The 25952-nt window shown below is 37.3% G+C and overlaps 1 protein-coding gene across 2 annotated transcripts; it reads left to right on the top strand.

The window, feature by feature from the left end:
* The first annotated feature begins 783 nt into the window (after positions 1–783).
* tbcelb (tubulin folding cofactor E-like b) lies at positions 784–24901 on the top strand. Of its 2 annotated transcripts, XM_065284274.1 has the most exons (9): positions 784–919; positions 2072–2234; positions 2500–2669; positions 5547–5686; positions 9670–9851; positions 10150–10406; positions 11895–12021; positions 12154–12270; positions 23064–24901. In XM_065284274.1, exons 3-9 carry the CDS (start codon positions 2531–2533, stop codon positions 23386–23388), a joined length of 1287 nt encoding a protein of 428 aa, XP_065140346.1. In that variant the 5' UTR covers positions 784–919; positions 2072–2234; positions 2500–2530; the 3' UTR covers positions 23389–24901. The 2 variants fall into 2 exon arrangements, with proteins under 2 accessions (XP_065140346.1, XP_065140347.1); XM_065284275.1 differs by lacking the exon at positions 784–919 and having other exon boundaries at positions 955–2234.
* Positions 24902–25952: the final 1051 nt, after the last annotated feature.

Here is a 25952-nt window from a genome sequence, read left to right as displayed (position 1 = left end):
GTCGTGTTTTTAATTTTTTTGTCAAAACATGTTTATTATTATGTTATCATGTTTTTTGTTGTTTGTTGTGCTACATGGCTGTATTTTTATGCTGTTTATTTTTATGATATTTTTTGGAATGCACAATCAAAAAACGAGATTTTTGAAATTTTTTAAAAACGGAGTTATCTCGTTTTAAAATCAAACTCTTCATATCTTCTTGACATGTTTAAAGTACATGATACGCATATTTAGATTAGTCTCTTATATTACTTTGCAACATTCCAGCCCAATATTAATTATAAATCTTGACTGGATTGTGCTCATGTAGTGATTTGTAAAACTTTATTGAGTTGTCTCTTGCGATCACTTCAAACAAAACAAAAAATTGTATATTTTATGCTGATTCATTATTTAGAAATATTATTTACATTTATTTATTTATATCAATCCAGTCTAGGTTTACGATAAATATGATATACATAAATCCAAGAATAAAACCAGGGATCTGTAATGTGTTCAAATTCCCTCCCACACTACAAAATAATTAACTTACATTCCTAAAAAATATATATAATGTACTTTTCCTGTACAACTATAACTGCACTTGCTGGCGCTGCATAGACTGATCAAGTTATGACATACAAAAACCGCGAGAGCCATTCGAAATCACATCTCTCGCGGTTCTTTGGTGTCATACGCCAAACAATCTGCGCAGTGCCTTTTGAAGTCAACCACAAAAAAATTGTTTTTATTTCAACTTACAACATGTGATTCACGTTTGCGTTGCAATGCTGCCACCCTCTGCACTGGAGCTGCATTCTGCAAAAACAACACCGCGTCACCAATAGGAAGTAACTACGCTGAGCTTCGTGTTCAAATACAATCAACGGATCAACAACAAAAACAAGCAGGGCAACTAGCTGAACCTTTGTCATCGGTAAGCGGATTAAACAACATTCAATAAAACAACACACAGGGCATGAATTTCAGTGGTGGTGGTGTAGGCGATGTCTTTTAAATTGAATCATAGGAATTCTCGTCAGCACTGTATTTTTCTTTGTATGTGTTTACAAACATACACCTCAACGAATTCGCTCGCGACAGACGCTGTCATCAGCCTGTCGTGTGTTTGTGTGCATGTATTAACCGTCATTTTTGTGAATTTAAATGCTGACTGCTTTGCGTTTCAGTGCAGTCGTGTGTTATTTTGTCCTACAGAAATAAATAAATAAATTAATATCGAACGTTTATTGGGGCATCGTCATCTGTTTGAATTACTGGACGTGAGTATATGTTACATGGCTTTCTATATTAAGCACATTATGAAGTTTTACAGCTCTAGTATATAAGGACATAGCTTTTTATAATGTGTATGTTGTTGGTTTACAAAGACGCGACGCGAATCGAAAACAAACGCGTTGTCATGGCAGCGCTGCGTTTTGAAATTTAACAAACTTGTCTGTGCAGCTGTTGAGTACGTGTGCTTGACTCCTGACCCTCAGACTTATTTTAGCATCAAGTCAGGTCATGTTTGCAGCTTTTAAGGGCAAGACGTCCAACTGACGATTTTATCTTTAAACTTTGTTTCTATGTTAAACATTAGTCCCTTAAAAGAAGCGAGTACTCCCCCCCCCACACACACTGTAGTAGGCGTGTCATATTTTCTTATTAAAAACAATAGGATCCGGATAGACGGGGTATTGGAACAATTTTAATCTTGCTTGCTTTTTTTACTTGTACTTTGAATCACTATTATGAGAATAATATGTTAAAAATATGTTAGCAGTAAAAATCTGTTTATTCCTACTAACGTTATTTAACCTCCAATGACAAAATGCTCTCACATATACATATCCATTCAATAACTGACTTTTCCCAGTGTGCCCCCCGAACAGCAACATATGGGAGTCGAACTAAATGTTTTTGTATCTAATTTCAAGGACAGACCTTTCTATACCACTCCTAGTGTTACCGCGTTTGTCTAGACATCATAAAAGGATAGAGGAGCGATTGTGCTGGGGATCATCTCATTTATCATTCTTTCTCTCTTTCTTGCCGTTTTATCCTCGGTTTTATGGGTATTTTTGAGACAAAGGCAATGGGACGCTTCCAGTCTTGACCCATGAGGCCGCAGGTTAAGTGACCCTTTCATGGATGCTCTGCTTCCGTAGTCATCGGAGAACTGGGATCGAAATCGGAGAGAAGGCCCTCTCCTGTTTGACCTTTAGATCTGGACAGGGGACCCCTCTTATGTGAGTTCACGACATTTCATTTTTCAGCTTAAACTTTGTAACAGGTGGAGCTGGAAGGGTCAGGTCATTAAAATTTGCCTACTAACTAACCCTTGAGCTGGTTTGATTTGTTATCTGAATTCCACACAGCCAAATAGACATCCCCTATATGGGGATAAATACCTTTAACATTTTATTCCACTGGATATATTTTTAAACTAGCTACTTTCACTAGATTTTGGTGGTGTGTGAATGTATGCGCACTTTCATGTGTATGTTTGTTTAGCTGAAGGTGTGAGCGTTGGAGACGAGGTGAGATGGAGTCAGAGGAGAGAGAAGGACGCAGTTTGGTGAAGGTGATCAGTGAAAAGTACAACACTGATAATTTTCCATTCTGCCGCGGGCCAGGGGTTGGAGTAGTGATCCGGTCGAGTCCTCAGGGCTCACCTGTCAAAGGTGAGTGGTATTTTTGCCCTTAGAGCAGATCAACATTAGGTATCTGCAGTCTGATGTAGTGGTTTGACTGGTACAACAGTTGTAGTGTCCTACAAATCAAGTTACGCTTGGTTAACATCTGCCTGGTTAACCTCCTGGTGATTTATTTTTTGTTAAGAAGAAAGTTTACCCTGTCAATACACACAAACAAAAAACACATTTACAATAATGCACTGATGATGGAGATTAAAGCCACAATATGTAAGATTTTTGTAATAATATATCCAAAACCACTTGCACAGGGTGATATATTTCATGAAGTTGTGTATATGTGGATTATCCCAAAAGTTCCCAAGGATTTGTAAATCAAGGATTTTGCTCATCCCTTGTCTCCCTGTTAATTAGCTGGGTTTCCATCGAAATGTGAAGCCAATCTTTTCAAAATTCGCAAAAAAGACAAAACAAACAAATGCGAATTAGGTGCATTACCATCAAGTTGTTACCTGGTAACCAACAGTAAATAAAACAGGCACGCTTAGAAAATGTGTACACTAGCAACAATGGCATTGCAACGATGTTGAGACCCATATATGGGAAAGACAACATCAGCTGATACAGCTAGACCAGGGGTGGCTAAACTTTTTCCTACCAAGGGCCAAAAATCAAACTTGACTCCGGGTCGTGGGCCGAAAGTAAATGTTGCTGTGTTATGTTAAAATTAAAGTTGCCCTTATTCTACTAATTTATAATTTTCTAATATTTAAAAAATAAATAAGCAAACATTACTTTGCTTATGCATAAATAATGCAGTTTTATTTTAATAGGTAACTGCAGTAAAAAAAGAAATAATTTTGCCAATCATTTTTAAATTTCCTTTTGGCTGTGTGCTATTGCCTCAACCTCTCCATTATTAGCCTATAGACTCTTTTATTGTTTGTAAACAATGATGAAGTGGCAGCGTATTGAGCGCGCATTTAGGCAACGGAAGTATGGAAAAATCGGCAGTGAAGCAACGCAGACAGAGAAAGTTATTTTAAAAAGTTAACTCTATCAACATTTTCAACACAGCTACCAGATCCGTGTACTATAGTGGAGTAGATTTGTGTTTAGTTAGTTATTTAATGATATAAAAACGGTGGTGTCACGTCATGATTGACAGCTGTGATATCGTTGTGATATGCGCTTTCTGCGAGTACGAGGGCGGGGTCTTGATTTCGCGGCTTTACTTCCTGCTCACTACTGCGCAGGACTGGTCCCGAAATTGCTACTGCGCAGACTCAAGACCCAAGATGTCAGCGCCATATCGGGACACTGGCGGCTTCACTTTTCACCAATGGAAGAGAGCGAACAGGCGTCGTCCATCTTTTTTTACAGTCTATGGAGTGGACAAATGGGAAAGTGGCGGTTATGCAGCATCTAACCTGCAGCTGTAGTGCTTTGCAGCTAATTCATTACAATATGATAAAATAATGTGATCAAATGTACAGGTAAAAACATTAATTTGTATTCTCATCCGTGAACATGAATAGTGAATTCCATACCTCTCTGGATGGTAAAAAACTCCTCCCACCGTTCCACTGTCAAAAGTTTTTCTATTGTTATTGTGAAATAGTAACATCTAGTGGCGAAAATCCTACATGTTGTGCCTTTAATAGAGAACGTCAAAGAATTTAATCTATTCTGTCATTATTTACTAACCTGTTTCTTCAGACTGTATGATTTTCTCATGCTAGTATGTAAAAGATGGCCATCATGATATTTTATATTAAACCCACCAAGCAAGAAAATTATATTACATCATATTAAGTGTGTTATTCATATTAGATTACATTTTAGTTTCCACTTAAATGGAATATAAAGTACACTGAAAAAAAACTTGTAAAATTTACTTAAAAAAATCCTCATAACAATTTGCACGAACTTTTTTTAAGTAAAATGTACTTGTTTTTTTAAGTAAAACTTACCTAATAAAATCAAATAAAATTTACTTAATAATGCATGATAAAACATATGTTAAATAATTACGTAAATGTTACTTCATTATTTATTTTTTTGAAGTTAGATTTATTTTAATCGTTTAGGTGAAGTCTATTAGTTTTTTTTTTAAATTGAAGCATTGCTGTTCTAAAAATATTAAATAAATCGTATTTACTGTTTTTATTTTCTTTTACATATTTCTATGGATCTAGTTATTTTTAGTGTTATAAATGGCATTATAACACAAAATTCATGACTGACTACAAGTCAGTCATTGAATAAACTTGATTCTGAACAGAAACACACACAAACTGTGTTTTTGACATGCATTGTCATCATTGTGGACAGAATTACAATATAATGTTCTGAACAGGGTTCATGTAAAGAAACACTGATCACCTGAACGGTGACTTCACAAAATTATAATTTACTACAAAACAACATCAATAATATAAGAGCTTAAACCTTTATGACATTTTACTAACAAATATTTAAGTAGTTAAAGTTCTTATCAGTTCTTATTCTGTGAAAAAGCTTAAAAAATAAAAATATTCAGGCGCAAAGGATCGTGGGTATTCCTTACAACATGTGCAAATAAATTACTTGAATCTGCTAAAGTTTTTGATTAAAATTTACTTAATTATTTTAGGACTATGTGCAGTGACTATAAAACAATTAAATAATACAAGAAAATATCTAATACGACTTACTATTCCCACAAAGTTAATTTTTTATATGAATTAATTGTGTATTTATCATCATTTTACTTAGGAAAATCTAGATCTCAATAAATGTTAATATTATTATGTAGAAATTATGAGAGATAATCTAATAAATATTACTACACCAAAAAGTTCGTTTTTTCAGTGTAGGTTTATTGATAATCTGATATAAGTTCACGTATATTTCTGCTTGTGTCAGATCGTCTAAATCTGCCCAGAATCCTGATCCTGGATGGTTGTGGAATCACAGAGGCAGGAGATGAGGAGGAGGTGTCTACTTTCTGTGCTCACGTGGTAGAGCTGGACCTCTCTCATAACCAGCTGAAAGACTGGGGAGAGGTGAGAGAGAACTCTGATCAATCGATTTTATTACACTGGGAATAAATCCCTAATTACACCTGTTGTTAAGATGCATTTTGATCAATCGGATCACAAGTGGATGACAGAGACACATTCCTGTTTGCACCTGGCATTTGACCACTTTCGACAGCTTCTGTCCTGATTAATTTGAGGGGATGGTCTATAGGCGAGTCTACCTGCTTTTGTAAAACACCAGCGGGAGTAATAACGGGTACTCAACAAAGAGTAGATGGTCTTCTGTGGATTTTCGATCACATCTACACCAAAAAGGAATCCATACCACTGAATGTGGTTGAAAGTGGACAAGCTCAAAGTGGCCTACACGTGTATTTAGCATCATCCACTTGTAATCCGCTTGACCAAAACGCATTTTAATATTAAAGCAATATCGCTCGAATAGGAGTGTGATATAGCTCTATATCAGCACGGATGTGATTAGGCCAAAGGCACGAGGCCTACAGCAATCACAGTAGTGCTGATTTGAGTTTCAGGCGCGACAAGTGGGCGTCAGTGTTTACTTACCCCGCTGACCACAACCGCTGACTCTGATGTGTCGGTGTCTGATGGTCAAAAATAAAATCTAATTTGTGTACGATAGATCTAACCAACAGTCTTTGGTCTCATTAATCTTTAATTTGTTTTTTATTCATATAATTTTTTTTATTTGTTATTATTGTTTTGATGGAGGTAAAAGTTAAGTTCCATAAATTATATTTTCATATACTAAAAAGATTTTCTGTTTAATCTTAACTCTGTACTAGAGCATTGTCTTTTTGTACTAGTCTTTGTTCTTGTCAGTGCTACATAAAACAGAAGATTTAAGTGTTTTTGTATTGTACTTAACTCTTTCCCCGACACCGTTTAAAAAAAAGTTACCAGCCACGGCCAGCATTTTTTATGATTTGCACAAATGTTTAATGCCTTCCATAAAATTTTCTTTTTTAAATATACAATATATCAAATGAAAGAAAAGCCCCTCTGCGTTCGAACATACAACCAAAAAAAAAAATTTCATCCTATCTTTATTTGTTCTTTTTTTATCACCTCTCAAATATGGGTACTGGGTAGGTTTCTTCAAAAACATCAAATTTTGAGCAAAAAGCTGAGATAATGGCATTTTTTTAAAGGACTTTTGTTAGAGGTCAGAATTCTAATGATGATCAAAACATACACAAAGTTGTTAATGTTTTTGAATTAGTCAGTCCCTCCAGAAAAACGCGATTATGTGATCGCATGATTCAACGCATAATTAGCCAAAGTACGCATATTTATGCAGGGACGCATTTTTCAAATACACCGCACTTTCGCAGCATAAATTGCAGATTTACGTGCGCAAAATATGCGGGGCTTACATGATTTCAAAATCCCGGCATTTTCGTAGCAAAAATCACATATATCTGAGCAGAATTTGAAAAATGTTGCATTTACTTCACACAAGCGCAGCCATGTCCCCTGTTGCCATGGGAACGTTATGAAGTGACGTAATTATCTAACGTGAACATCACTGAAAAGCAGAAACAGTTTTTGCAAGTTCCCGCCGTTTTTGCAAGTTCCCACTGTTTTTGCAAGTTCCCGACGGTTTTGCAAGTTCCCGCAGTTTTTGCAAGTTCCCGCAGTTTAATCGGATAACATTGCATGAATATCGCGCATATTCCATTGCATTCTTTTAAGAAAACGTGCCGCAAGATCAAGTTTTTTTTTGCCCGCAACAATCACCAAAAAACTGTGTTTTTCTGAAAGCACTGATTAGTGGATGCTTCAATGTTTTATAAGTTGGGTAAGAGCGCCACCTAGTGGATAATTGCAGAAATATGGATTGCTGTAAAAACACGTCATTGGCCGGGAAGCATTTTCTCTTAATTAACAAGATAAGTCATCTATGAGTTAACATTTAAAAGTAAATTACAGATTTTGGCTTCTCGACAGATTGTTGGGGGTAAGGTCCATTTATATATATTTATTTATTTATTTATTTATTTAAAGGTCACCTATTGTGTCCCAGTTTACAAGATGTAAAATAAGCCTTGGGTGTCCCCAGAGTGTGTATGTGAAGTTTCAGCTGAAAATATCACATTTATTTATTTAAGCATTTTAAAACTGCTAATTTGTGAGCAAAAATATACCGCTTTTGTGTGTGTCCCTTTAAAGGGAAAGTTCACTCAAAAATGTAACTTGTGTCATTATTTACTCCCCCCTTTTGTTGTTCTAAACCTGTGTGAGTTTCTTTATTCTGTTGAACACAAAAGAAGATAACTTGATAAATGATGGTAAGCACACAGTTGACATAACGTATTGACTTTCAAACAAAATACTATATACTTCGGAGCCAACGATACAACGATGTCCTGTATTTTTCTCTGTATCTTTCTCTGAGGCAGAGAAGGGGGAAGCTGCAGACCTGAAGCAAGCAGGTCATATGAAAATGTATATTAATATCTCCATGCACATCACTAATTCAGCCATTTTTCAGTTGTTTCTTTCCAGAGAACGATTACATAAATGTTTACGTTATTGATAAGAAGGGCGTATTTAACTTGCAGGATGTATTTATGATACCAAGACCTGTCAATACATCAAGGCAAAATTAAAGGAATACTCCATTTTCTTAAAAGAAAAATCCAGATAATTTACTCACCACAATGTCATCCAAAATGTTGATGTCTTTCTTTGTTCAGTCAAGAAGAAATTATGTTTTTTGAGGAAAACATTGCAGGATTTTTCTCATTTTAATGGACTTTAATAGAGCCCAACAATTAACACTTAACTCAACACTTAACAGTTTTTTTCAACGGAGTTTCAAAAGACTATAAACGATCCCAAACGAGGCATAAGGGTCTTATCTAGCAAAACGATTGTCATTTTTGACAATAAAAATAACAAATATACACTTTTAAAGCACAACTTCTCGTATAAATCCGGTCCAGCGCGACCTAACGTAAATGCGTATTGACGTAGGGAGGTTGCGTGTTACATATATAAAACGCACATTTGCGGACCATTGTAAACAATAAACTGACACAAAGACATTAATTAGTATCAGTTGACATACAACAACGTAGGAACGGTCCTCTTTCAACACACTTGTAAACACTGGGGCGGAGTTTCGCGTTCGTCCTCTGTGACCTCTTGACGTCATGACGTATTGCGTGGGGTCACATTGGCGCATCACGACCGGATCTAAACGAGAAGTTGTGCTTTCAAAGTGTATATTTGTTATTTTTATTGTCAAAAATGACAATCATTTTGCTAGATAAGACCCTTATGCCTCGTTTGGGATCATTTATAATCCTTTGAAACTCCGTTGAAAAAAACTGTTAAGTGTTTAAGTATTAAATGTTGGGCTCTATTAAAGTCCATTAAAATTAGAAAAATCCTGCAATGTTTTCCTCAAAAAACATAATTTCTTCTCGACTGGTCAAAGAAAGACATCAACATTTTGGATGACATAGTGGTGAGTAAATTATCTGGATTTTTCTTTTAAGAAAATGGAATATTCCTTTAATTCCTAATGTCATGACCCCTTTAAACACACATGTCCCACAGCTGCAGAATAAGTTAAGATAGAAGTGTAGTTTCTTTTTTACGCATAAGCGAGGGTACGTGTAACTGCACATAGTTTGTACGCGTAGGTCGCACATTTGCGTACAGGAGGATGTAGTATGTAGCCCAGGAGATGCATTGCGTTTTGTTGCAATGCACATGTGTCAAACGTCTGTGTACACGTACAAGTCAAATACACAAGGCTTTGCGTTCGACTGCACTCAAACATTCACGAACACGTAAAAAACTAACTATAATCCGGGCTTAAAGCAAATTTGTAGGCAAGCAGGAAATACCGGTTGGGTCATTGGATCTTCTGCTATGACGGCAAATAGAAAGTTATGTTAAAAATAGAAAACATCCTGTTATAGATAACATATCGGGCAATGTGATAATCCTCTGTTTTCTTTCCTCCCCTATAGATAAGTAAGATCCTGTCTAATATTCCTAACCTGGACTTTCTCAATCTGAGTATGAATCCACTAAGAGGGTCAAGTCTGGAGGCGGGAGCGGCTGAAGCGTTCTCAGGCCTCCGCCGCCTCGTTCTCAATAACACACATGTGACCTGGGATATGGTGCACACGCTGACACGAGAAACCCCGGAGTAAGTGACATGTCATTTTTACCTCTAGTAAATCATACCACTGTTTGAGCCTGAAGTTTGGCTGGTTAGCATGAACCAGTTAACCCCTTTTGGTAGAGTGGGGCTATTCCTGTTCAATGTAGTTATTTTGACAAAATATTTTTTTGGGAATGCATCCCTTAATTTGCGTATTTAGTACTTGGACATTCTTGCTCATTAAACAGAAATAGATAACATATCAAAACATGTGAATGCTTTTCTTCATTTATTTTTTTATTGCTTTGCACTGAAACGTCTGTGTGTGTTCTTGTGTGTGTAGACTTGAGGAGTTGTTTCTATGTCTGAATGAGTTTGAGACCGTAAGCTTGTCATCTGCACCGTGCCCATCCCTGCGGCTGCTGCATATCACAGATAACCAGCTACAGCACTGGGCGGAGGTGCGCAAGCTGGGCCTCTTGTACCCAGGCCTGGTCTCTCTCATCCTGGCCAACAACTCTCTTTTATCGATCCACGAACCCAATGACTCCCTGCAGAGACTCTTCCCAAACCTGCGCAGCATTAATCTACACAACTCAGGTGTGTAGTGTAGCATACAAATGTATATGCAACATTAAACTTAAATGAGAAGAGTATTTTTAGTATGGCTGTCAAAAGATTAATCGTGATTAATCGCATACAAAATAAAAGTTTGTTTTAGCATTATATATGTGTGTGCACTGCATGTACTTATTTTGTATTGTATAGTTTTGTATATATATATATACAAAATAATTAAACACAATAAACACTCAAATATATTATGCAAATACAAACTTTTATCTATGCGATTAATTGCGATTAATCTTTTGACAGCCCTAATTTTTTGTTTAGACTGTGGCTTCTGCAATACAGCACTTGCCTTGGACTTACACTGACATCTAGTGTAAAGTGGGTAGTGTTTGCTGGTCATCGGTCATAAGATTTTAACATCTCAGCCACTATGAGACAACCCGGGTGATTCTCACGAAAACTTGCTTTTAAAAATGTCAAGCATGAAAATTTAAAAATTGCTTAAATTTACTTTTTTTCCCACCAGACATTGAAAAACAAAGTCTCGAGTAAATGGGAACATTAATTTAAACACTTTTACTTATCATTTAACACTTTTTGTAACATAATTTTAAAAATTAGTCCTAAAAAATCTCATTACCGCAACAGTCAGAAAACATCAACACTGACATATTTTCAAAATGACATGACAAACCTGAAAGAACATAATTTGGAGATTCTGCACATGCATTTAAAATCAAAGTATTATGCTTCTATTAATTAAATTAACATTTAATAAGCATCTGTTGCGGTAATGATAATCAAAATGTCGTGTAAGCATTCTGACAAGACAATATTTCAAATTAACTGTAAAAAAATGATCTTACCTGGTAGCCATCTTGAAGTAACTGGTCCATGTGCTTGGTCACTCAAAATCAAACTTTATTAAAATTCTGTATGTGTGCTTAAACTGTTCTCAAAAAGTGTTGCGGAGGATGAGAACATCAGGCATGGACACATCATTTTCCTAATTTTTCTTCATTATTATTATACATGAATATTCAGTAAATATTTTTTCTGTCATCTAAAGTAGTCTAGCAAAACATCCATTAATTTTTTTTCTAAATATTTTGTGTTAATTTGATTAAATTACAACATAACGCATGTTCAAACACAGCCGGACACGTTGCGGTAATGAGAATTTCAGCAGAAAATGAGATAAAATTGACAAATTATAAAATCTTATGTTGAAATCACACATTGTGCAAGGTAGAACACAGTATTGTGTTAATTCTGATGCTTTTTAATATTACTATATTACACATTTTATAGCTAAAATCATTAGTGCCGTGGTGTTTCAATGGTTTCGTGAGAATCACCAACCCGCTTTACTGTACATGATTTTAAACGTACGATTTTCAACTGTAGTTGTCTCTTACGGCAGTGTTTTACATTGAACTGCATTATATAGTAAAATAAAATAATCCAATATTAATTGATTATCAGTTGATGTTTAGGTGTTGTGTTATTTTTTAGGTCTCGCCCACTGGGAAGACATTGAGAAACTAAATTTCTTTCCAAAGCTTCATGAGGTCAGAGTTCAGGGAATTCCTCTACTGCAGCCATATACAGATCAGGAAAGACGATTCCTCACAGTCGCACAGTGAGTGAACACGCTTATATACACAAAAACACAGTGCAAAACATGCTGGCTTTGTTACAATAACAAAAGTTAATCATTTTAACTGATGTGTAAACATACACTCAAGTCCTTCTGCTGTTTTGTTCTTTTTAGGTTACCTGCTGTGGCCGTATTGAACGGCAGTGTCATCACTGATGGAGAGAGGGAGGACGCAGAGCGGTTTTTTATCCGCTACTATCTGGACTACCCTGAGGACGAGTTGCCACAGAGGTAACCCCACCCACACTACACTCGACCTTTAGAGTCAAATTATGTTAATTTGAAAACCACGCCCACTGGGGAAAACAATCCAACCGTCTCAAATCACTTTGTATTATGTAAGACTGACTCCTTGCCATTTCTGGTTTATGACAAAAACTGAATAATGCCTAAAAGCTGCTGTGTGACAAGGTGTAAGTGAAAAAAAAATAAGTTTTTATAAGCTGTGGACCCCAAAAAACAAGCATTTAAAGACACAAAAGTGGACCGCCAACTACCTTTTTCCTACAGTGGGCATAGTTCTAATTATAATAGTACTTTGAAAGGTTGCCTGTATCCACTTTTGTGTCTTTAATTGCTTGTTTTTTGGGGTCGAAAGCTTATAAAAATGTTTTTTTTGGCTTGTTAGCTGTACACCCTGTCACACAGCAGCTTTTAGGCATTATTCTGCTTTTTGTTATAAGACAGAAATGACAAGGAAGCAGCCTCTCGCAATTCAAAGTCAATGGAGACGGTTGGATTATTTCCCCCCCGGTGGGTGTGGTTTTCAGGTTATGACGCGTTGCGCTCTGTCTCTCTGTAAACAATAAAAACTCCCGGTGGCCTGAATTTGTTGTCCTTACATCCACATACTGCACAGGTTCTAGTCGTCTTTTTTCGAGGGGTTTGGTGATTTCCCCTTCAGAGACGGTAAAAGCGGAGTTACTCTTTGGTTGGGTTCATCTGCCGGCTAACTTCAAGTTGACTGAGTTGATTTGAGAGCAGGTTGAGCGGTAAAAGAAGTTATTAGGTTTGTTCAACTTCATGCGGCGCCACAAGAATTCAGCCGGATGACGTCAAAGTACCGCGAGAGCGATTCGCGAAATCATACAGAGGAGTTTGTTTTTAAACCGCTCTCGCGGAACCTTGACGTCATCCGGCTGTCGGTTCTTGGGGCGCCGCATGAAGTCGAACAAACCTGAAGGCTGCATCGGTCAGGGGTTAGTGGGTGGAGCTAATGACTCAGTTTCCCGCAGTGCATTCTGTTTAATTAAGTCCATCAAAGACCATTACAAAAATTCAGCTTCAACACACTATCAATTATAATAATCGAAATCATGCATATTTCTTTTTTTTCACATGAAAAATGCAAAATGAATTCATTCCGCTTAATTCCGCTTTAATGATGAGATTAGACGCATCAAAGTTTGATTTCATTTTTTGACATGACCTTACTCAGTCAATATTAAAGAAATCAAAGTTATATTTTCAAGGGATGCACCGATACCACTTTTTGGAATACGAGTACGATTACTTGCATTTCAGTACTTGCCGATACCGAGTACTTAATAAAAAACAGGATTTAAATTTACAGGTAACAGCTTTAGTCATAATTTAACAAAAAAAAACAAAGGACTGTTTTTCCAATTTGTTGTAAACTCTGCCACTTTGGACAACACAAGAGGCATTAACCCCTTACACGCCGCTCAAACATAGACATTTCTCAGACCGTGGTATCGATTCCAGGTATCGGGGGACTTTTAACGAGTACGAGTACTTTAGAAAATGTGGTATTGAGGCCGATACCAGTATCGGTATCGGTGCATCCCTAATATTTTCACTGAATGTTCTTTACATCAACGGATGATTTTATGTGTTAAAGGGACTGTAAGTAGGATTTACCCCATCTAGTGGTTAAATTGTATTTTGCATTCAAATGAACAGTGCTCTCCAGCACCTCGCCTTTCCAAATGTGTGTTGCAACTACGGTAGCCGTTACGTATCTGATCTCATTTGTCCGTTGCAGCTGGTTCCAGTGTTTTGAATGAAAACGCGTTGGTAGGCTAGTGCTTTTTGTCCCTCTGCTATTAGGCCTATAGTTGATCAATATGGCGAAACGACATTGAAGCCAGCTTGGACTTACCCTTTCAATGTAAGTAAAGAAGAGAAATTCTAAGCTTACAAAGAAAAGTCAAATCACTGGCAGAGGTCATTTGACACAAACAAGGACATATTTATGAATAAAAACATTGATTTTGATTAATAAAACACTTAAAACCCTACTTACTGTCCCTTTAAACAGTTAATCATAAAAAAAATCTTTTTAGCTGGGTTTTCAAAGGCAGGGTCACATATAGGGCTGGGCGATTTTATTTTTTTCTTGATTAATTTGAATTTACGCTTTGATGCGATTTTAAATTTATTTCTATCGGAGGAATCGAGATTTTGAATAAAAGTTTGTTGCAGTCAAAGTGAAACAGCATGGTTTTCCTGCATTAAAAATTTAAAGGCAGCTGCCGATTTTGGTACTCCAAAACCAATTATGCTATATTATTTCATGCACTTTGTTCTGTATACGCTGTGGGAGAAGAACCTTTATCCCTCTTTGTGCCTCTTCTTAATAGAGATTAAGATTAAGAATGTAAGATTATAGCCTCTTTCACACAGTAATTTCGGTAAATTACCAATTTACCACGTCTTTTTACCAGTAAGATGTCATTCACACATCAGTATCCAAATACCGGTGTGAAAGCGGAAGTTACATCTGGCGCGCGGAGACCTCAGTGTTGTATTTGTAAACAATGACTTCATATCCACGGTCCGTATTTTGTTGTTTTCACATCTGTGGCAAATGCTGACGGTCGTGAAGTTGCTAATGACCAACATTGCATGAATGTAGGTTTTAGGTCTAGTTTTCACATTAAGGGCTACAATTATATTTCTAAAAAAGCCTCATTTCTGCATAGATAGTTTAAAAATGTGAATTTATTTTTGCCACCAGCCATCTTTTTCCTTTTTATCTCAAAAAGTTTAGCTAACTATCCCTCACTATTTCTATTGCTAGCCAAGCATTCTGGTCCACTACATTCCTGTGTGGTTTCCTTTTACTTATTTTATTAAGTCTACCGTCTGTAGTCATCTCTGTGACGTTTCACACCTCCATCCTGTGTGTCTTCCCCCCCACCGCTTCCATTTTGGGGGGACTTTTGGGGGACATTTTGATAGGACAAAAGAAACAGATCACCCACGTTCTGTAGTCCACCTCATTCCACTTAACCTGGGAGATTGTACGAAAAGAGGTTTTCAGTGGTTACGGCAGGCTCCTGCCTCCAACAGGGGAGTCTAACCTTTGGGATACAATGTGTCCACTCTATCCCTCCTCAAAGACGCCTTTGTGCCAGAATACTCCAATCAGAAAATCGATACACAAGGTGGCAGCTTTATTCCCTCTTCCCCCCTTATAACCCCTGCCCCGCCCTGCTTGTCTCTCCTGCCCCTTTTCATTTAAGGGGATTGAGTTTGTTGGAAAAAGGGGTGGAGTGACTTCCAGACTTTTTGTTTTTTCCATTGAGCGATGGAGATGCTGGACTCTTTGTTCTGGAATGGCTCACAGAGGCCCAATGAATTAATGAAGTTGAGTAAACTGTTATGCCACAGGAATTCCCGCTTTTGTGCGGGTTGGGAAACTGGAGATGTGGAAAAGAGTCTTTCTCTGAATTACTGGCATTGTTGTGTATCTAAAGTATCGGATATATACCAAAATTAGAGTTTTTCCAAACCGTTTAAGATAATATAAAGGCCACCAACTGTTTTCAGTATAACACTAAACCTCATCCCTTCTCACCTGACATCTCCTAAAGGATTTATTTAGACGTTTTTTGTTGCTGAACGTCATGTATTTCCAACCCAATATGACATTCTTACATTTTTAAAGGAAAACACAGTTTTTCTATATTTTACTATGTTCTTACCTCAACTTAGACAAATTAATGCATACCATCTTTTTTCAATGCGTGCCCTTAATTTTTGCACAGCGCGTTGTGAATGTGTAAGCATTTAGCCTAGCCCCATTCATTCCTTAGGATCCAAACAGGGATGAATTTAGAAACCACCAAACAAAAATAATGTTACTATGCCAGAGGTAGAAGTGCTGCAAAAGAAAGTACTCTTCTGCCATACAATATAGTTCTAATTGTTTATCCACTTTTGTGCCACCATACTTACTTGTGTAACTACTCATGTAACAGTTTTTAAATAGGGAAAACATGGAATTGTTAAGTGGCTTCTAAATTAATCCCTGTTTGGATCCTAAGGAATGAATGGGGCTAGGCTAAATGCTAACACATTCAAGACATGCTGTACAAAAATGAAGTGCACGCATTGAAAAAAGATAGGTTTGTATTAATTTGTCTAAGTTAAGGTAAGAACATAGTAAAATATTGAAAGCGGTGGTGTTTTCCTTTAAGGAATATACTGGCTGTTCTCTTGAACATGTATGTAGGAAGGTAGCCATTATTCCTTTATCCCTACAATAGTAGTCAAAGGGATACCGTCAACTGCTTACCATTATTTTATCAAACTATATTTTTTTGTTCAGCAGAAGAAAGAAACTCATACAGGTGTTGACAGAATTTGTGTTTTTGGGTGAACTATCCCTTTAGGTTTTTTCATGTTTCAGGGTTCCCACGGGTCCTTAAAATTAGGGTTGTTGCGGTGACAGAATTTTCCCACCGGTTAATCAGCGCGTGACAAACCCGGTTTTACCGCTTTCACCTGGTGGGAGGGGCTTATATATGCACAGAAGTTCGCATTTTACTTTCACTTTTGAATTAGATGCAACTGTTGTTTAAATCCAGCGCTTGCGTACGCTGCGTTAAATCGCGTATGAATTTGCGTGAAAATGCGAGTGCAACAGCTGGTTTAAGTGCTTGAGTCAATGTGCGCAGGTACTTCTGACAGAAACCCGCCAGTCCCAAGCAGAGCAACCGGCTATTCCTCCATAAAGCGCTGCTTGAATGATGGGTTTATTATTATTCTTAATGAAAAACACAACAACAAAACGATCTCGCCTATATTAAACGTCATATATGTATCTTATAACAAAAACGAGTAAGCACGCGGCTTCTGCCATCGTCTGCTCGGCGCAGACTGACAGGAATAAATGAAATCTGACACCCGCAGCCGCTGGTCTGTGATGACGCGAGCCTCGCAAACTCTGACTGAAAGAAATGAAATCTGACACCTGCTGCTCTGTGATGTGATGCGCGTTCAGCTTCGCTGAATTCAGGGAGCAGACACATTCAGTTGTAAGTGTTTGCTCTCTCTAACGAAACTAAACTATTTAATTACAAGAAAATATCAAAACGACGGTGAAAGACGGTGTCGCGGTGGGCAAGTGATCTAACCGGTGAGAGGCTGAAGCACCGGTAATCACCGTTTCACCCATAGATATGTATAAAGGCTAGATGGCTCGCCCGCCCTGCTGGCCAATTGAGTGGAACGTCTGCATTTTGGCGGCCATCTTAGGACAGGGCGCTCGCTCACTCCTAGCATTGAGTTTTAATGATGCAGGTACTTTTAAATGACCATAACTTGCTTAATTTTTTACCGATTTTCAAACGGTTTGGTTTATTATAAACGTCAAAGATGTAACTATGACACTGCATACCTATACTAAAAATATATAAAAAAAATCATGAAACATGTCAAAGCATCCAGTATTATAGCCACGTTAATAACGTTTGTAAAAAACCAAACCGTTTGAAAATCGGTAGAAAATTGAGCAAGTTATGGTCATTTAAAAGTACCTTCACCATTAAACTCAATGCTACGAGTGAGCGAGCGTCCTGTCCTAAGATGGCCGCCAGGTGATGCCATTAGGGACTCAGCGGTAAGCCATCTAGCCTTTATACATATCTATGGTTTCACCGACTATCGCAACAAGCCTACTTAAAATCCTTGAAAGTTTGTGAATCTGGGGGAAAAATTCAGTGCACTGGGAAGTTTTGAAAATATACATACATAGATACAGGTCATTGAAAGTGCTTCAATCTATTTGAAGTTTTCTGTGAAAAAAATCCATATTATTCCCTGTGTAGTGTAGGATAGTATCATAAAATTTTTAGCCTTTTAAGCACACACGCTAAACTGTTTGCTTTAAATGCTTGTATCTTCTTTATGTGAATGTTGATTCATACCAAAATGCTTTTTTGCATAGTTGTGTTTGAGAAGGGAACCAGACGCTGTGTCTCCCTTTGCCATACTTCCTGCGTCCCTGTAACGCCATCTTTGGCAGTATTTCAGATAGCGCTATACTTCCTGGCTCCCGCGTCACCCTGTCTTTGTCGTTAAGCCTCACCATTGGTTGAATTTGATATACACATTCAGACGCTCTTACCCCTGGAGGCGTCCACAAAGTGTCACCGCAGTGACGCAGCGCGAGTTCCCTCAATAGGGAACTGTTGCAATGTCTTAAAAGGTAACACGATGTAACCTTGCTCTCACTTGAAATGTGTCCCTACATTTAGTCCTTGAATTTGAGGGTATTAGACCTGGAAAGTCCTTGAAAGGTCCTTGAATTTAAAGTGTGGGAACCCTGATGTTTGTTCTTGCACCCAATATAGAGACTTTATAAACTTACATGAACCAAATCAAAGGTTCAGTGACGCCCTGCTCACTCTGCCCACATTCCCTTAATCTATTTCTCTCTCACTCCTGTCTCTTTCCTCTGAGGGAAAGCTGCTTTCCCAAGAGGGATGAGGTTGAGATGCGTTGAGAATTGGCACTGGAGGGTGAAAGGGCAGGTGCTGAAGAATGTGGTAAACTCTATATGGGTAAAGGTTGCCCCCTTTTTGAACCCAAGCTGCTTTCCCTCCCTCTTGGGCACAGATCAGAGCTAAGGCTATGTTACCAACCCTGTGATAACCCTTTGAAAGAGAGTAGAGATCTAAGGAAGAGATGGACAGAAAGGAATTATGTCCACCTGACCTCAAACACACCTTTGTGTAAGAGGACGCAACCTGTGCAAAGACCCGTTTAGCCTAAATAAAGAGATTCAACTTTGGAGGCATAAAGTAATGAATGACCTAAACCATTAGTTGGCATGGGACAATATAACACAGAGGTGGTGTAGAGATTTGAGGGGAGTAATTCAAACCCTGTGCATTATTGCTCACATCGATTTTTTTTTTAGATGATGCCTTCATGTTTTATTTAATATATGTCCATACTGAAAGTAGTATTATTTGTGCAGTTCCCAGGATAACTTGGGAATTTTCCGGTAATCTCTATGTGAATGAAGCTATAGTAGGAAAGTGAAAGGCAGTATACCGGTTGCAGGGGCTGTATACATTGAGGTAACTTAAACCTGAGCTGTGTGCATGGCACGTTGAACTTCCCTGTGAGTAGAAGGAGACTCAGGAGAGGTGAAACATAAAGGGATGAGAGGATAAGAGTGTGAACTATGTTAAAGGAAGAATTGGTTTTAATGTCTTTGAGTAACTGTAGACTTGGATCTTGTTAACTTACTGATGGAGAAGGGAACCACTGGGGCCTAGAAGAGAGGATGGATGTAAAGTGCATCACTGCTCATATAAAGCAAATTCAACTGAAGAACAAAAAGAGATTGTGTGATTAATGGAGGAAGGTTTCAGCCTCTTTAGCAGCCACCATCATAGATGTTAATACTAAAGATGTCAAGGGTAATACGGAAAGATCTCTTGAAAATTAGGTTTCTTGTTTTTACTAAAAGAGGTTTGGGACATTGAAACAGCAGATACATACTTAAAAGAGAGTTTGACATTAATTTGGAAATTAATAATTTATTTATATGTAGGGTTTACATTAAGATCTGCAGGATCTGAGCTGGTGGGTTATCAATACATTTTAGACTTATTTTTGCTTGATAATGCTTTCTGCAATTTACTGTAATGTTAATGATCGATAATGTTTTTAAGCAACATAAACTCATGGAAATCTGTGTTATAGTCACAGACAATTTCATCACTTTATCACATCTGTGTCCATGTCACGGAATTCAGCTTTTTTCTGTGACAGGTGCACGGATGTCTTTTCCGTGTCACTCCCACGGATTTCTCCTGTCATTTTATGTATTGTTTTCTCATAGTTTTTTCCTATTTTCAAATCATTGTGGGTTGGGGTTAGATTTGGGGTTTGGATGTACTTTTATGTATTGGTTTCTACATGTTTTTTTTCCGCTTGTAAAACTATTCTCGTCTGGAGTTGGGGTTAGAGTTAGGATGTCTAAATTGATTATAACCCCCAAGCGGCAATGGTAAGAAAATAGGAAAAAACAATGAGAAAACAATACATAAAATGACACGAGAAATTCATGGGAGTGACATGCAAAAGACATCCGTGCTCCCTTCAAGGAAAAAAGCTGAATTCCGTGACATGGACACGGATAAAGTGATCAAATTTTCCGTGACTATAACACGGTTTTTCGTGAGATCAGGTTGTTTTGAGAAACACACTCATCTACGAATCTATCTACGTATATCCTGTCCTGCTTCCCATTACTGGATAAAAAAAACATAACACTCAAAGTGAAACAGTGCTGAACCATGAAATTGTGCTAAATGAAATAAATGTATAAATAAAAATATATTCACTATATTAATACGTTTTGAAGTAAATACTTTAAAATTGAAATTACATAAATGTCTATTATGTGTAGTCTTGTACTTTATTTGTTTCTGTTTTAACACTTATTTAAAGCTGCTGTCCGGCGTTTTTGCTCTTTGTCGCCATCTCTGTTCGCAATCTGCAATTGCAGCTATTCGTGGGTTGTACATCAGCACGAAAAAGCGCGGATGAACACAATGTATTGGGGAGAATCTGTTAATCACTGCATCGCTGTGGATACTGTCATCTTGGCTAACTTCATTATCTGATTTTTTTTATCCGATGTTAAGACTAAATACTGCGTATTGGGATGATAAACTTTATATACATACGTGAGTAAGATCTTCAGATATGTCTGGACAATGAGGAAAAGTAAAGAAGTGTTCATCTTATTGTAGCAAGCTAGCCAATGCTTGTCAGTAGCCTACTTGTACTCTGTAGGTACTCAAGATGGCGGGATGACGTAAAAGGTCACATGACTGATATTCATCTATATGTTTAAAATATTACAAAAGAAATCATGAAGTTCAATTTTAGCCATTATGAGAAGAATTGCTATATGTTGTGAATACTTGAAATGTAACAATTTGTAACAAAATGTAACAAAAGTTATAAGTTAAAGTTTTGTCATAAACAAAAGAAGTTTAAGAGCTCTGCATTACAGATAGTGCTTTACAACAATACATATGTTGATTATTTACACTTGCAATTTTTTTGTGCAATGTTTATAGTTGAACTATTTACATTTTGGCTCTTGCAATGTTAAATTGCAATTGTTTTTAAAATATTAAAAAATAATATATGAGTTTTCAGTAATTTAAAGGCAAACTACTGCATACAAGATGTGGGCATCTTTTTTTAATGTATGACTTTTATATATTATAACAAAAAGTAACAAAAACTACATAAGTTGTAACATATATAACAATAATATATATCTATCTGTATGAATGTATGTAAACGTAAAAAAAAATGTAAAGGTAAAAATAGGTGTAAAAGTTTGGCCCGCATCATATTTGGATATGGATATGTGACCATGAATCACAAAAACATCATAAGTTGCACGGTACATTTGTAGTAATAGCCAACAATACATTGTATGGGTCAAAATTATACTTTTTTTAATGCTAAAATCATTAGGATATTTAGTAAAGAACATGCTCCATGAAGATATTTTGTAAGTTTCCTACCGTAAATTGTCAAAAATTTATTTATCATTAGTAATGCGTGTTTTTAAGGAATTCATTTGGACAACTTCAAACATTTAGATTTATATTGCACCCTCAGATTCCAGATTTTCAAAAAGTATCTATAACCAAATATTATCCTTACCTAACAAACCATACACCCATGGAAAGGTTATTTATTTCAGATAAAAAATTGACCCATTTGACTGGTTATGTGGTCCTGGGGTCACATATTGTCAGTCCTAATAATTAGATTATAAACCGATTGTAAATGTGTGTGGAGAAAGCACTAATATCTCACTATGGGTTCATCCAGGGTGAATACCACCGTACTATTTACTTTGAATACAACTATTTCCAAATTACAGACAAGTACTTGATTAGGTCAGATGAGGTATTTAAGTTGTAGATACACCACATATCAGATATCTACATTGTAAGCTAATGGCGATTGTATCTAAGTTCAGATTATCAACCTAAAAAAAAACAAGACCAAGAGCGCTGTATCCACAGTACCCTGGCTGTATATAGCTCTACAATGAACTTGGCGATGGCGACTGTCCAGACTCATCAAATTGACTGATCTAAGGCACTTTTCGAGGAATCCGAGGTAGCTATGTTATCACAGCGAACACCGTTCGCCCTTCATTTAAGGAGCTTAGCCACACTAAATGAGACCCTTGAGTGAGACTGTTCTTTTTCTCAGACAGAGTGGCACTTTGTATAGAGAGGGCAGTATTCCCATGGCGAAGGCAGGGAGCCACAGGTACCTAGCCAGGCTCAGGCTCTGTATTGTGGATAGACTGTTCTGGACAGACTGGGGAAATTACTTTGATTGGCTGTTTCGGTTACTGTAGCCCTCTTAAGCTAAAAGACTTTTTTGTGGAGATTTTATTTAATTGTTCCCGCCGATCTCCTCTTATCTTTCCCACAATCCTTCGGCAAGACGGGATGGGAGGTAGGGTGGAACGGGCGGCGGCGAGAACTTTCCCACGGTTCGAATACCCAGTGTGCTTTGCAACGGGTACATGAATGCACAACCAGGTCTTCATACAAACTATGGTTCCTGCTTCAGTTCACTGATGTTAGTAAAATTATTTAGAGGCCTGACTTATTATTATTTAAATTTTTTTGATGAAAAGCGAGTCAATCATTTGAACCGACGCTTATGTTAAATTGTAATTTTCTGTCCTCACCAATTTCCGCTTTTTCCAGGTACCAGACTTTGGTAGCACGCTACGGTCGCCTGGCTCCGCTCGCAGAGGTGGACCTGCGACCTCCCTGTCATGTCCAGGTAGACTTGCGTTTTGGAGATCATGCAGAGCCCCTGGAGCTCAGACTGGATCAAACGGTGGCCGACCTGAAGAAGCAGTTAAAATCCGTGCTCCAGCTACCTCCAAACAAGATGCGCATGTACTACATTGGCCGTCACCTTGGATGTGCGCTAGATCCCCAAGAGCTCAAATATGGCGGTAGAGCACTTCATTCCTACAGTATACGGGATGGAGATGAGATCTTGGTGGTGCCCAAGACACAGTGACGGAAACCATCGGATCAATCGTTTTTGCGAGGAGTGCTTGAGATGTTTCTCCGTAGCTAAAGCAGAAGGGATTTCATCTTCCGATACATGAACACTGTGCAGTGACACGGTACATCAGTGCTGCGAATTACAACGGAGAGAAACTAATAACCAGAAGCCAACCTGGTTAATTGGATAACCTTTGATCTGAATAAAAACCCTTTTGCTGTTTTCAGATGTGTGAATGCTAAAAAATGGTGTGGACTTTTAAAAACTTTTAAAAACTAAAAAAATGTATTCTTATTCCCAGTAGTTTTTTTGTTCGTTTATCAGACTGCTTCTCAGGAATTACCCACAACCCCATAGCTTTTCAAATGTATAAGCACCTTTTTACCAATTGGGAGTCTTGATAACAAAAAACCAAAGTAAAAATTCCATATAAATATATATATATAGTTTCACAATCTACATAGTCAGATTCCTTACACCTAGTTTTCTTGTGTTACAAAATCAGGTAGGTATACCCATATGTCTATACGCACTATACATGGTATTTGTTTAAATATAAGCTCTCCGTCCTGCTGTCTAGATTCTAGAACCATGTTCATAATACTTATCAATCCCCTTATTGCAAAAACTGCAAATATTGGATATAACTAGCGTCTTCGTAAAGAAATTTCCATGAGTGGAACTGTAAATTATAGGAAAAAGTAGCGAACCGAGAACAGGACACGCACTTTTCAATTCATTCTTAGTGAGATCTAAATGGCAGACTTGTAGGATTGATGGAAAAAGCTTGCAGCCAATAATGTCTGCCATTTATGTCTAAACCCCAGTTTACATCCGGTATTAAGATTTGAGCGTGGATTTTGGGTGCTTTGGTCGATCGGATCACAAGTTTAAGAGAGAAACACGTTCCCGTTCAGTTGGCGATCTAAAAGCAATCCAGTCAAATGCGTTCGACCACCTCTGTATGTGGTTGAAAGTGAACAACTTCAAAAAGACCCTTTTAAGACCCTGTTTACACCTGTATTTATCATTGTCCACTTGTGATCTGATCGACCAAAGTGCATCTTAAAGAAATAGTTCACCCAAAATGAAAAATCTGTCATTATTTACTCATATAAATAACACAAATTAAGATATTTTAGCCAAGCCAATCAGAAGCCCAATTGACATCCATAGTAGGAAAAAAGAATACTATTGAAGTCGATGGGGCTTGTGGTCGATTTGGTTACAAAAATTCCTCTTAAAATATCTTCCTCAGAACAAAGAAATGTATACAGGTTTGTAACAACATGATGTTGAGCGTATGATGACAGATTTTTCATTTTTGGGTGAACTATCACTTTAATACCAGGTGTTAACAGGGCCTAAATCTAAATTCATGTGCTTTCTTCACATTGTCACTCACATTTGTTTATCCAGAATTTTAAAAGCATGCATTTGCTGTGGCTGGGTTACTGAACCTTAATTAAATTTGCACCGTATGTATACTTGTGGTGTCAGAAATAAAGTTTGTGAATGATGCTTACGTTGACTTCATTGACTTTGTATTTAAAGCAGTCAGACCAAGACAACAAACCTTGCTACGTTTTAAAGCAGGATGAAGTTGCAACAGTTGTACCTGTATGCTTTCTGTACCTTTAAAGGAAAACACCACAGTTTTTCAAAATTGTACTATGTTCTTACCTCAACTTAGACAAATGAATACATACCTATCTTTATTTAATGTGTGCACTTAATCTTTGTACAGCGCGTCATGGCTGTGTTAGCATTTAGCCTAGCCCCATTCATTCCTTAGGATCCAAACAGAGATGAATTTAGAAGCCACCAAACACTTCCATGTTTTCCCTATGTAAACACTGTTACATGAGTAGTTACACGAGTAAGTATGGTGGCACAAAATAAAAGTGTTTTTTTTTTATTCTATGGGTCCTGGGACCGGGACCCCAGTTTGAAAGCTGTGCAATGTGGACTTTTATTTTTTGTGGACTCGTAGCATTCGAAAAGTCGAAATGTAAAACACAAATGTCCATGTTGTTCAATATTTTTCTTTATTTTATTATTTTTTATATTTTTAGTTTGTAGCACTTCGACCTCCGCATGCAGTAACATCATCACTCCTTACTGCTCCCCCTCTCGCTCAAACCTCCGTGAATATTACTGCTGCAACTAAGTGCTCTTCCGCCATACAACATAGTTCTCATTTTATCCTCTTAAAAAATCGCCACGTTGTGGTTTGTGCCACCATACTTGCTTGTGTAACTACTCATTTAACAGTCTTTAAAGAGGAAAAACATGGAAGTGTTTGGTGGCTTCTAAATTCATCTCTGTTTGGATCCTAAGGAATGAATGGGGCTAGGCTAAATGCTAACACATTCACAACGCGCTGTACAAAGATTAAGTGCACGCATTGAAAAAGATAGATATGTATTAATTAGTCTAAGTTGAGGTAAGAACATATTAAAATATTGTTGTTATCCTTTAAGATGCAGCAGTGAGGTACTAAAGTGGTCTGGTTGCCAGAATTAACAGAGGGCATATAGAAAGGTAACCTTCAGATGTAACACCAGCCACAAAGT

This window comes from Paramisgurnus dabryanus, chromosome 5 (assembly GCF_030506205.2).
Source record: "Paramisgurnus dabryanus chromosome 5, PD_genome_1.1, whole genome shotgun sequence".
Classification (NCBI taxonomy): Eukaryota; Metazoa; Chordata; class Actinopteri; order Cypriniformes; family Cobitidae; genus Paramisgurnus; species Paramisgurnus dabryanus.
This window is presented reverse-complemented; position numbering and strand designations above follow the sequence as displayed.